At 38.0% G+C, this 12,887-nt stretch overlaps 1 protein-coding gene across 8 annotated transcripts in view; it reads right to left on the bottom strand.

Moving 5' to 3' along the window:
• Window positions 1-12,887, bottom strand: part of R3HDM1 (R3H domain containing 1) — a 62,572-nt gene that overhangs the window by 7,211 nt on the left and 42,474 nt on the right. For all 8 annotated transcript variants that reach the window (XM_088146501.1, XM_088146502.1, XM_088146503.1 and 5 more), the window contains 4 exons: window positions 10,318-10,472; window positions 7,878-8,026; window positions 3,415-3,518; window positions 128-297 (listed from right to left, as the gene is read on the bottom strand). In XM_088146501.1, coding sequence (XP_088002627.1) covers window positions 128-297; window positions 3,415-3,518; window positions 7,878-8,026; window positions 10,318-10,472 — 578 coding nt within the window. The remainder of the gene's footprint in view (window positions 1-127; window positions 298-3,414; window positions 3,519-7,877; window positions 8,027-10,317; window positions 10,473-12,887) is intronic.

Below are 12,887 nucleotides of genomic sequence, written 5' to 3'. Positions count from 1 at the left end.
TTACACTTTCATCCTTCCTTCAATATCTAAACATCCAACATGGATACAAACATTTCAACAAACTTGTGAACTGGATGTTTCCCTTCCTGAAAATATCCAGGTTTTCAAAACATAGGATAAGATATACCTGTGGACAACTGTCCAATGAACCAAAATCTGTTGATTTCTGCCCTCTTTGATGGTCGCAATAATATTTATTCTGCTTCCACTGAGGAGGGGAAAGGGGCCGAGGCTGAGGATTATTGGGTATATTGAGCTGCATCATTACCATTCCTCCACTTGGTGGTGGTGCTACTGCTGCAAAACAAGATTGGAAAGAAAAGAAGTTTATATTTCTTATTTGCCATTTCTGAAAAATCGAAATGAATCTGCCTTTATGTTGATGTTATGAATCAAGGCTTTGCTCAATATTTTGTCAATGCCAGACTTGCAGTTAGGAGCTTTTTGATTATAATGCCTGTGGATATATCTAATTGTGTTTGCCTGTGGACAAAATGGCATTTGCTTTAGAATACTAGAGGGACTCTGAAGCAGAACTGGGAGCAATGGGAGGGCAGGGGGAAAGGAGTTCTGTTATGTGAGTGTCAATAACACTGAATATAGCCCAACAGTTTGGAACCTTCTGCCATGGAAGGCTTGTAAGGCTCCACTTTATTGTGGCTTTGTTAATCAGAGGTGGGGGGAGAGAAGGCAGCTTTTAACGGATTCCCTTTCCCTGGTCCCCCCACCCCACTTCTTGAAAAGTTGCTTTACAGAACTGAAGAGCTGAAAAGAGGGTTAGAAAGAATTACCACCGCTGGAGCTCAAACTCTTCTACCAAATAGGGGCCTTCTGTTGAAGAACAGCAAGACTAGATCTAAAACTGTTTTTAACATTCTCATACAGCATCAAATTAAAAAAAAAAAACTCAAATAAATTTTGTGAAAATTCAGTTAGCATAGATTCTAGAAGATAGATAAGTTCATTCAACCCTTCTACATGGATAATTTGAATATATTAATTATTAAATACAGTCATGTGAAGAAGTATACCCCACTGAAATTTTTGACTTGTTCAACATACAGATATTTGATCTTCATTTCAATAATATTGATAAAGAAAGGGGACAGAATATAACAAATATCATGTACTATTACATTTTGTAATCCATTGGGTAATTTAAATAAACATAAATGCAAATTGTGCATGTGGAGAAAGTAAGCACACCCCTACATTTATAACTACCTCAAATAACTAAAATTAGAAACAGGTACACCAGATCAGATGCAAATGATTAGAACATTGTTAGGGAGTATCTGGGAGGAACCTGTCCTACTGAAACCTCAGACATTTAGTTTGATTTGCTCTTTGTTGTTGAAGTGGGTGGTATCACCACACCCAGATTGAAAGAGCTCTCTGAGGCCTTCAGAAAGAAGGTTATAAATGCCTGAGTCTGGAAAAGGATCTAAAAAGATTGCCAAACAATTGGACATCAATCATTCCACTGTCCAGAAGATCATCTACAAATGGAGATTTCAAACCGTTGCCAACTTGCCCAGGCCAGGCTGTCCCAGAACGTTAAGCCCAAGAACAGAACACAAGATGCTGAAAGAAGTGTCTAAGAACCCCAGAATTTCACCATGGGACCTACAGGTAGCTCTTGCCACTACTGATGTCAAAGTGCATCAGTCTACCATTAGAAAGAAGCTGCACAAATTAGATCAACATAAGAAGTGTGCCAGGAGAAAAATTTTGCTGTCCAGAAAGAACATCAGGACAAGATTAAATTTTGCTCATGAACACCTAGGCAAAGGCCAGGACTTCTGGAACAATGTGCTCTGGATAGATGACGCAAAGATAAGAGTTATTTGTACAGTACCAAAATACATGTTTGGAGAAAACCAAAGACAGCATTTCACCAGAAGAACCCAATACCAATTGTAAAGCACTGTGATGGAAAAGTTATGGTTTGGGGTTGTTTTGCTGTTATCAGGGCCTGGCAGCTCTCCATCATGGAATCCTCTATGAATCCTTCATTGTTCCAGAGAGTGCTTGAGGGTAATGTGAGACCATATGTCAGAAGATTGAAGCTCAACTGAAAGTGAACCTTGCAACATGACAATGACTCTAAACATCCCAGTAAATCCACCAATAAATGGCTGAAAAGAAAAGAAATGGAGGGTTCTGGAATGGCCAAGTCAAACTTTGGAACTAAATCCCATTGAGATGCTGTGGGGTGATATGAAATGGGCTGTGCTTGCAAGAAACCCCTCAAAGATTGCACAGCTGAAAAACCGCATGGAGGAGTGGGGAAAAAATTCTACCCAGTCAATATCAGAGACTGGTAGACAGTTACAAAAAATGCCTACTTGAAGTTGTTTCTGCCAAAGGGGGCATTATCGGGTATTAGAGCCAAGAGTGTACTTTTTCCACATGCAAAATTTTAATTTATGTTTATTTAAATTACGCACTGGACAACAAAATGTAAATTGTGTGTGACACTTGTTATATTATATCACCTTTATCTATCAATATTGTTGAAATGAAGATCAAATATCTGTATGTTGAAATATATTTTTAAAGTTTTAAAAAAATCAGTGGGGTGTACTTACCTTTTCACAACTGTAGGTAGTCGGTTTATGGTTTGCTATTTACTGGATCTTTAAGACAGGTAGAATTTTCTCTTGTATATTGTTTTCATTCAGTCGCTCAATCACTTCTGACCCTTTCTGACCCAATGGATATCATTTCACCAGGATTGCATGTCAATAACTGCTTTTTGAGTTTTGTTTTTGTCTGCCTCTTTTTTCAACTGCTTTTGATCTTTCCAAGAATTAGCAAGTTCTGCAATGACTCTTGCTTTTGCATTGTCCAAAATATTTAAGCTTTAGCTTCATGGTTAGTTCTTCCAGGCTGTAGTCTGGTTTTAGCTCATCTAATATTGAATCCAAGGTAATCTCAACAACGTTCCCCAGCATCACAATTCAAAGGCATCTCTATTTCTTTATTCAGCCTTTCTGATGGTCCAACTTTCACAGCTATAGATTACAACTGGGAAACCATGTAAGTGTCTTTACTATAATTTATGTATTTATTTACAAGATGTATGTCACTTCCTCTTTTATTTATTATTAGGTTTATATCCCATTTTTATTTTGTGTACCTCAAGATGGTGCACATAATACTCCCATTTTGCCCCCAGCAGCCCTGTGAGGTAGGTTGGGCTGAGTGGGAGCAACAAGCTGGCTTTCATACCTAAGGGATGACTAGAACTCACAGTCTCTGGTTTCTAGTCTAGCACCTTAATTACTACATCAAAATGGCTCTCTTCCAATTCTTCCCCACAATGCACTGATAGAAAAATTATTTTTTTAAAAAGAAAACCTAATTAAATGAGGAAGAATGGACTAATTCGTCGATGTTCTATTTTCACACCTGCACACTGTTGTCCTTGGAGCTGTTGGGAATTGCAGGGTGATGTTGTTCTAGGAAATTGTATCTGCTCTGACCCTGGAGGTTGAAGATATGCCACTGAAGAGCTGCAGCAGATTGGAAGAGGGGAAGAAAAGAAAAGGAGCAACAGAAGCACATTAAATCCAGACATACATTTCATCCATAATGCTTTAAATTCATAAAAGTTGCAAATAATCTGGATTTACATAAAAATAGACTTCAAGCACTACAGAAATTAAAATTAAATGGTCGTATCACTTCTCATGACCTTCTTTCCTTATAAAATATTAATGTCAATACAGTAATAGATTGCCTAGCTTAATTACCTTTTTGTCTCTTATGAGATAGATGAACAAGCTGAATTTGCTTTCAACTGAAGACTAAGAATAAGTTCTAAATTGTTTCTCTTTCCTACCTTAACTCTCATTTTTGGATGTTTGGTTATTTTATAATTAAACAGATTTATATCTACAGGTTGTAAAGAGACTAAATTCTCTCTACAATGTACAGTACCTTAATACATTTAAAATGAGTGCAAATTGGACTTAACAGCAAAAAAGACAGACAGACAGAAGTGTTATTTTCCTTTTTCTAATCTTTCCGTGAATTATTCACAGAGTGACTTTTGTAAAAATTACCAGGCTTTGCAGTTAATTCAATCCCTGTGAGTTGCTAAATGATAATAATAATAATCAAAGCAAGGCACACAAATATTAAAGTAATCCTAAATATTGAAAAAGAAACAATGCAGAGATATCCTGCAGGCAAGAATGATTATAATCTCATTGAAAACTTAAGTTTGAATCGCAATGATCTCAAAGTGTTTTATTCTTCTCCTACAGAATAACCAAGACAGGCCAAAGAGTCATGTAGGACAGCATGGTTTTTTCCCAGAAAACCCTTTGTATTGTGCCTTCCAAACTACCCTATTTCAGTACCCATTGCCATTTCTCCATCTGCACAGGACAACAGAATACTGCTCCTTAAAATACTCTAATAAATTCAGACATTTTACATTTAAATTCATTTAAATAAATTCAAACATTCAGAAATTTCCCTTTTTAAATGGAAGAGTTACTTCCATGTCAATAAGGGAAGAGGAGCTATGAGTGTCAGCCAGGTCAGGAAATAAGACACCACAAGGATTAATGGAACTCTATTGTTGTAGGAGATAATTACAAAACTTTGAAAGTTTCCTTCTGCCCCCTCTTAAACCACACAGAATCAAGGCAGACTTATTTTGAATCTCTTTTTTATGCTTCCTCCTTTCCCACAACTGAGTTGTCCTTTGCTTTCTGTTTTACTATCGTATATAACGGTTCTGCCAATGGTTCCTGAATTCCTTCATCAATATTTTCTCTGCATATCTCTACAAGAAGGAATTTCCACTTCCTGACCTCACCATTATCTCCTACGCTGGTTCAGAGGTGTATCTGATGACCTTTTCTAGAGGCCGGCTTTTCAGGGGGCTGTCACAAGAAAGCCTAATGAATGAAAACTGCCATCCCAACCTTGATCTCCAAATAACTCATGATCTAGTATTTTGTTTTGTCATTAGAGAGTTGCTAAATGTTTTTCATTGGTGTCAGTGAAATCAATATATTCTAAATCAGAAAACCAAGGGATTATCTACAGAATAGGATAAGGAGGGGATTTTATGAGCACAATGTAACAGGTAATTAATACTAAAAGATATATTCTGTTTGAGTCATATAGAGATTAAATCTCAAATTTGAGCTGCAACCCTATATACTCTTAAATATACTTTTAAATTCCTCTGAACTTAAGCCAAGCTGGTATGTACAGAATTTTTGAGACTCTACATCTGTCTTCCCATATTCTCCTAATGGAACTGCAATGCCAGCTGTGGAAATTACAACCTTCTACATGATGGTGCAAATGAAATGATACGTCAACAATAAAATTTGATTTTGTCAAAGAAACTGAATAAGCTGCCTTTAATCACAATTTATATTTTCTATATGTTTATGAACCAAGCACATATTAAGAATTTCTCAGAGCATATATAATTAATACAACCTATTTCCTCACCATCCACCCACAACTAACCCTGTTCTGTAAAGCTGCTTCACTGGAAGAGCACTCACTGCCATTACAAGCTATGGGATTAAAAGTAAATCCATCAGTATTTTTATAGTTAAGCTCAACCACAGAAGCAATTTCCCATATTTACTTCATCATTTTTAAATTAATGAACATAATGATATTAAAGAGCACGAACTGTCAATGCACTCTAAATATTTATGCAAGAATATGCACTACTCTTTTAGGCTTATAGGCGTATCTGGAGTTTGAGAGCATGTTTTCAGCATTCTCATAAAACGTATACAACATGGAGTATTACAGCTATTTATTATAGTACTGAATGCACTAACTAATGAGGTGAGTATAACTCTTAACACCAAGCCACTGCCACCCTCCTTTTAAAATTTCTAAGAATGCTCAGGGGGTTTCACAGAGGTCAGAAGCATTCCTGGAAATTAAGATGATGCTTTGCAACATGCAGTTTCCTATTTATTTACATTATGAAACTGAAAAACAAAAAATACAGAGTCTGGTGCCTTTTCCTACTTTGGGGAGCAGGGGGAAAACAATATTAAAATATTGATATACAGATGCTGAGTGCAACAGAATGGAATGGACTGTTCTGTATCATGAAAAAAGCACTGAAAATAACAAGATCTTTTTAAAGAAGGTAGAACTGTTTATTCATGTTCCTAAAGAACAAAAATACCCACGTTTCAGCCACACAGAACAGAAACAGGAACCTGTTGCAGATTCCAGAAATATGTTTGTTTTAAAAACAAAGTGTATTCACACATACTCATAAAACATACAACAATAACCCAGAATTCTTCTCAACGCTTGCTTCAAGGAATGGCTTTCTGTCCATGCATTGTTTAGCCCTGTAACTGAACCAGGATTCCCGTATTACGGCTTTTCTAATAAATCAGAATCTTAATCCAAGAACAAACCCTGGTTAAGATGCATTCTTATTGAGATGGGAAGAAGCCAGAGATCCCAGCTGAGATGCCACATAAAACAAACCTAGATAGATTTCTTGGTTTGTTTAGCCATTCCCAGTGACACGGAAAGTAAACTGGAAGCAATTGGGAGCTTATACCAGCACATTTGCTTGTTCATGGTAAACGGCATGCAAACAAAGTTAATGCTTCAAAAAAAGTCTGGCATGGTTCCCATATCCTACACAGTTATTTTCTTCTTCTCAAACCCTAGCTCATTATTTGCATTGCCACTTCTCTTCCTTCTATATAGCTCTACAAATTCCTAATGTAGTTTTCTTTGGCTTTAGAGAAGACGCTTGATTTAGTTCAGTATTATTTGCACCATCTCACAGCAATATTCTAGAATGTCAGAGTTGTGTCCCACTCCTACTTACTCTCTGACTTTACCTGATTTAACTATTTTGTGATCCTTTTGTAGTCCCCACCGCCCCTGGAATTTTGGAAAGAGAGCATTGACCTGCTTGGTAATGCAGTTAACCAGTTAATTATCTGCAACAGTAGAGAGACTAAAAACATCACCTTAGGTTTTTCCTGTCATCCAGTGAGAAACTGGGCAGAACCTCATCTACTATGTAGAAGAGGAGCAGTCAAGGTTTTTATACTGTGAGGAAGGTGAAGTTTTTAAAATAAAGAAATAAATGCAACCTCTGAGGGGTGTATGGAAGCTGACAGCAATATCACCCAAAGGAGTCCAAGGTTTTTATGAAACGAAATAGGCATGTTTCAACTAACAGAGGCGGCTTAATGCCCTTGTTCTGCTCATAGTTTCTACAAAAGTCTTTCAAAAGCTTTTGTTTCATACAAAACTTGATATCGCTGTCAGCTTCCATACATGCCTCATATAGGAAGGGAAGAATAGGTTCTGAGTTTCCCATGCCAGGAGGGAAGGAAGGAGCACAACACAAATTGATGGACATGGACCAATAGTGTTACGTGGGGTATGAGAACTCAAACCAGATGCGTAGTATAAAATATGGAATTTAACCTCCAGGCAAAGAAAAAAAAAGAAAAAGAGCCTGTTCTGTGATTACATTCTATGATCAAACACCTCTATGGGGAGAACATGTTTCTGAAAACCAAGAAGCCACTTCATCCCATTCTATCATTTTTTAGAAATTAAGCAGGCACAATTAAAAAGTTTATTCATTTTTATGGTCCCTAGAGATTTCCTTTTTAATAATGAACATATTGGAATGAAACAATGTTCTAATCTACATAGACACTGAAAAAAATAGCATTAAAAGATTCACATACCAAATTATTCAAAATCAACTTAAATGGGGTTTGTAAGTTACTGATGCTGTTTTGTCTTGTGTACTGTGGCTTCTTTGATCAAAAACTTTCACAAGAAAGCAATCTCCAATTGAAATCTAACCTAAAAGCTTAAATTACACTCACCTTAAATTATTCTGCTGTCCAGATGGAATGACACTATAATAAACGGGCATTCCTGATGTGGGGAGTCCTTGGTTAGACTGACTGGGAATAACCACTGGCTGCTGATATGTTTGCTGTGACAGTCCTTGGGAAACTTGAGCCATTGAGACCTAAGAATTAGAGTGCACTAGGATCACTAACAGTAAGCATCACACATACATCATGGCAGCTTATTCGTATAAACAAACATTCAGGACAACAGAAGAGTACTGAAGTCTAGTATCCACAAAAGTATGAGAATCCTGCAGTTATGATTACCTATATACAATTTGTAGTGGGTCATCACAAAAGTGAACTTTGATTTGTATAATCACTTTCACTTATAGAACTGGAAGAAAGGATAAAGAGGTTCAAGTGTAACTTTCTCCCAAGTATCTAATTTCCTATGATCAGTAGCTTCAGTAATATGAGCCTACAACTAACATCTTAAATTGCCTAGGTATAAAAAAATTTTATCTTTCTCAGTGAAAATTATGGACATACAGGTAGTCCTCAAATTATGATGGCAATTGGGACCAGAATTTCCATTGCTAAGCAATGCAGTCGTAAAGCGCGACATCACATGACTGCATCATTTAGCGATGGCGATCACTGCAGTCCCTGTTGTTATTGCTAAGTGAGGATCGTGGGTCATTAGTGAGCACTTCCTTGCAACTTTCTGCCAGCTTCCAACAACCAAAGTCAGTGGGGAAGCTGGCAGGAAATTGCAGGTCCCAGGTGGCTCACAAGCAAGCTGGCAGGCAGGTAAGTGGCTGCTGCTGGGTGGGAGAGGGGGTGAGGGGGTGTGCAGGTGGCTGGGCAGGCATGGTATGAGTGCAGTGGGGCTTGGGGTGGCTGCTGCTGGGTGGGGAGGGTGCATGGGTTGGGGAGATTTACTCAAGCAGCTTGCAACCTTCCCATTCAGCTTCCCCATTCAGTTTGCTTGTGGGAAGCCGACAGAGAAGGTCACAAATTGTGATCATGTGACCATGGGACACTGCAACTGTTGTGTGAGTCAGTTGCCAAGTGACCAGATCACGATCATGTGACTGTGGGGGTGCTGGGACAGCTGGAACTTCAAAGACCAGTCATAATCACCACTCATTCAGTGCAGCTGTAACTTCTAACAGTAGCTGAACAAATGGTCATTAACCGAGGACTACCTGTACAGGGCTTGAGAAATGGTAGAGAAGATTTACTAACACGTTTATGAGCCTAGCCCACCAAGAGCTGATGTTCATAATTCATGTCTCGTTCTCTCTGTGGTGATGACCTGGCTTTGGAACTCTACTACTAGAGGCTAGGAACATCATGGCATACAGGTTGCTCTCAGGTTACAATGGCAATTGGGACCGGGATTGCTGTCGCTAAGCAATGCAGTTGTAAAGCATGATGTCATGTGACTCCACTGCTTAGCAATGGCAATCCTGGCAGTCCCAGTTGCTGTTATAAACCTAAGATGCGTGGGTCATTAAGTGGGAAGCAGCAGGAGTAAGGAGCATGGGGGTGCTGTGGGTGGGGGAGGCTGGAGGAGGGCTTGGAAGGCCCAGAGCTGGCCACACGCGAGTTGAGGGAGGCCTGGCGGAGGCTGCACGTGGGTGGAGTGTGTGTGTTGCAGGCAGGAGTGACTTACTGGAGCGACTTGTGACCTTTCCTATCAGCTTCCCCATTGACTTTGCTTGTGGGAAGCCAACAGGGAATGTTGCAAATGGGGATCACGTGACCATGGCTCCCTGCAATATTATAATTGCAACCCAGGCACCCAAGGTATGAATTGTGATCATGTGACCGCACAAGTACTGCGATGGCCAGAACTTTGGGGACTGGCTGCACATCCATTTTTTTCAGTGCTGCTGTAACTGAATGGTCGCTATAGCTGAGGACTACCTCTGATGTTGCTGTCCTTGTGGTATAATGTGTATGTCATGTATGGTGTTATATTTCATCTTATGGTGTTATATTTAGAAAGGATTTTTTTTCTGTCAAGTTGATACACATTATAAAGCATTTCACTGGAGGAAAAAGGAACAGCTCTTACAGTAGGATAAATTGTTTAATAACTTACAGGAAACAGTGACAAATTCAAGCTAACTATAAGATATAATATATTCAAGAACAAAATTACAAACCTATGTCTCCATACCTTGCTCTTCATGAAAGAAAGAAAAAAATAAGCTTTTTATAAAATCTTAGATAATTACTGGAAGCTCCATGAACAATATTTAAACAAAGTCTACAGTCAAACACAATTTTTTTTCTTTTACTTTCAAACATGCCAAACTAAGCCACAGAAAGGCATTTAGGTCAATCTGAAATACTCCATCATGCATTTCAAACAATCCTTAGTTCCGAGAATTGTATTTACCAAAACTAGTTATATTTTAACACTTCCACTGATATATACAAATAGATCACAGCTTACTTGATAAGATGGCAGGGGAGGATATGGGACAAGTACTCCTTGAATCTGATTTCCAATGTTGTTGGGTTGGCCTCCAACTAGATTTTGGTTTTGTGACTGCTGGACACCAACTAAACCCTGGTAGTTTTGCTGCTGGTTAGGCATAACTTGGTAACCTGCAAATATATAAATATTTAAGACAAGGGTTGACAGGGTAATGTGAAATAAAATTTATACCCAAGTATTCTTTGAATATAATAGCAATATCAATTTTTCTTATGGGTTACTTCAAAAAAAGCCACATACAGCAGCAGAAATCATTTATGATTCAGTAATATTTGTGTGATAATGACCAAAATCTTAATTGTGGCTTGTTGTGAATGACTGCCTACAAGCTGACATTCACAGCCAGCTAATCTACCTACCAGTCTGGTGCAGACATACAACCAACAATTTCATGAAAGAGAGCTGCTATACATCACATAGCCACAGCTATCTCTGTGTAAGACAGGTAAAAAGACAGGTAAAAACATTTAGCTAGGAATGTTGTGTTAAGTTTCATTTTTGTGCTATACTAAACTCTCCTCTCTTTTATTTCTTTGTACAAGGTAGGGATCTACACATTCATGAAGTTATTTTTCTGTAGAATCCTGTAATCCGAAGAAATAAATTGAATTCCACTCCAATTTCCTTAGGGGTTCCCCCCACCGCCATTTAAGATGACCAGCACCATCTTGGGGTATGCCTGGAACATCTCTTTTCGTATTTTCATATTTGAAAATACAATCCATTAGTTTGTACTGTCTTGTGCATTTTGTTAGGTTGTTGACCCTGTTCAAGGTAACCCTCCCTCCCTCCCTCCCTCCCTCCCTCCCTCCCTCCCTCCCTCCCTTTCTTCCTTCTTCTCAGGGACGGTTTGCATCTTGATATATAACATTTTTAAAAACATATAGTTTACTGATTTTCATTCAAAAGTTTCATTTTGCTTCTCTCAGGTGAGATTCTCTCTGGTGAGAATGGGCTGTAACCACTAGTTATATGCCTATAAATTACATGGCCACAAGACCAAATTGCAGAGCTTATTTCCTTTTTAGAAATAGATACCTCTTAATTGCCAGAAAGGCAGCACAGGTTGTGACAGTCCTATCTCATATACCGGAGCCAGGGGGAGAATGCCAAGTGAGATGTCTCTGGAAGACAGGTGGTGGCAGCAGCAATTACTAAGCCACCAACACAAAGCAGGAGGTAGAACCAGAGTGTAAAGGGCATCTGAGACCTCTTGCAAATAATATCTACAGCATTTTCCAGTTAAGAGCAGCCTATCATTTGTATTTTATTTCAGATCAAAACTCAACTTATGTGCTAAATAGCAATGATCATGCAACTTTATGTTCTAATTATGCCTGATAAATAGAAATATCTATTAACTTTGGCTTCATTAAACCATGAATTTGTAAGCTCTGATTCGTGGTACAACATAACAGTGCTTGTGCATACATACATTTATGCGCTTGCCTGGCTACAGAACAGTCATTTTTCAAGATTTGAAACAGTCCTAAACATACAAAGACCGTAAATATATTTTACAACTTAGGCTTTTTTCCCCTCTTATAATTGTTTTTTAGTTACCATCAAAATGGTAGTGGAAAGCCTCTTCAATAAATCTGAAAATCTCCAAATTCTCACTGACGTCATTTAGAATGCCGTCTCCCAATTTAAGAAACCATCACGTTATATAAACGCGTCACATTTCTTCAGGCAGAATTGAACAGATTTGATTTTCCGAAATGTTTAACTGTTTAACTGTTTAAATGTTTGATTGATGATCAAACTGAGGCACCTATTTCATATTGAGAATGAGGTCTTCGTTTAAGAAAAAAAAATGCAGCTACTAAGATGGAACCCCATTGTTTTGTTACTGAGTGGAACAAAAGTTTTAGAAAAAGGCTTCACTTTTTCCATAGAACAACTAGAAAATTATTCACAGGTCACATGTCAACCAACCTCTTACAGTTCATGTAAACAAACAAATCATAACTTGTTCCACTCCAATTTGTCCTGTTCCTATAAGCTGAGTAAGCCACAAAAACACTCTTGTGAAGAGAGAGTGTGTCTCTTCCAAACAGATAACCTTCTCTGTCAATTTTTTGGCAGTTAGTTAAAGTTTATTAAAATCATAGTTCATGGGATTAAAAAGGGTAGAAGAGTCTCTTACTCAGACATTCTAATTACCCAAAGGAGGAGAGAGAATAAAGACAATTTGACATTGTGTTAAGCTGTTGAGGGGAACATTCCCCAATTAAAAAAAAATTAGTTCTCTACTAGCAACATTTATTTTCATTTTGCCAAAAGGAACAAAGATGGTAATGGAAGAGAGCAGAGCTAGTGTGTTAGTTTTCACTCTCTCTCATTACAAGAATAAATTCAACACATGAATAATGCTTTGAAAGGTTTTTAATCAGCAACCCTGGGTTCTTGAATAAGGCCTTTACCTATTGTACTTAGTCCTTTTTATAATTCCTAATTCCTCCCCTATCAAATTATCTCTTCTTCTCACACCGCTCCTTCCTTCCTTCCTTCCTTCCTTCCTT

This window comes from Python bivittatus, unplaced genomic scaffold (genome assembly GCF_059951505.1).
Source record: "Python bivittatus isolate LINGU-HERP-01145 unplaced genomic scaffold, Pbiv_v1 ctg000480_np1212, whole genome shotgun sequence".
Lineage (NCBI taxonomy): Eukaryota > Metazoa > Chordata > Lepidosauria > Squamata > Pythonidae > Python > Python bivittatus.
Note: the sequence above shows the minus strand (reverse complement) of the source record. Positions and strands in the feature narration are given on the sequence as shown.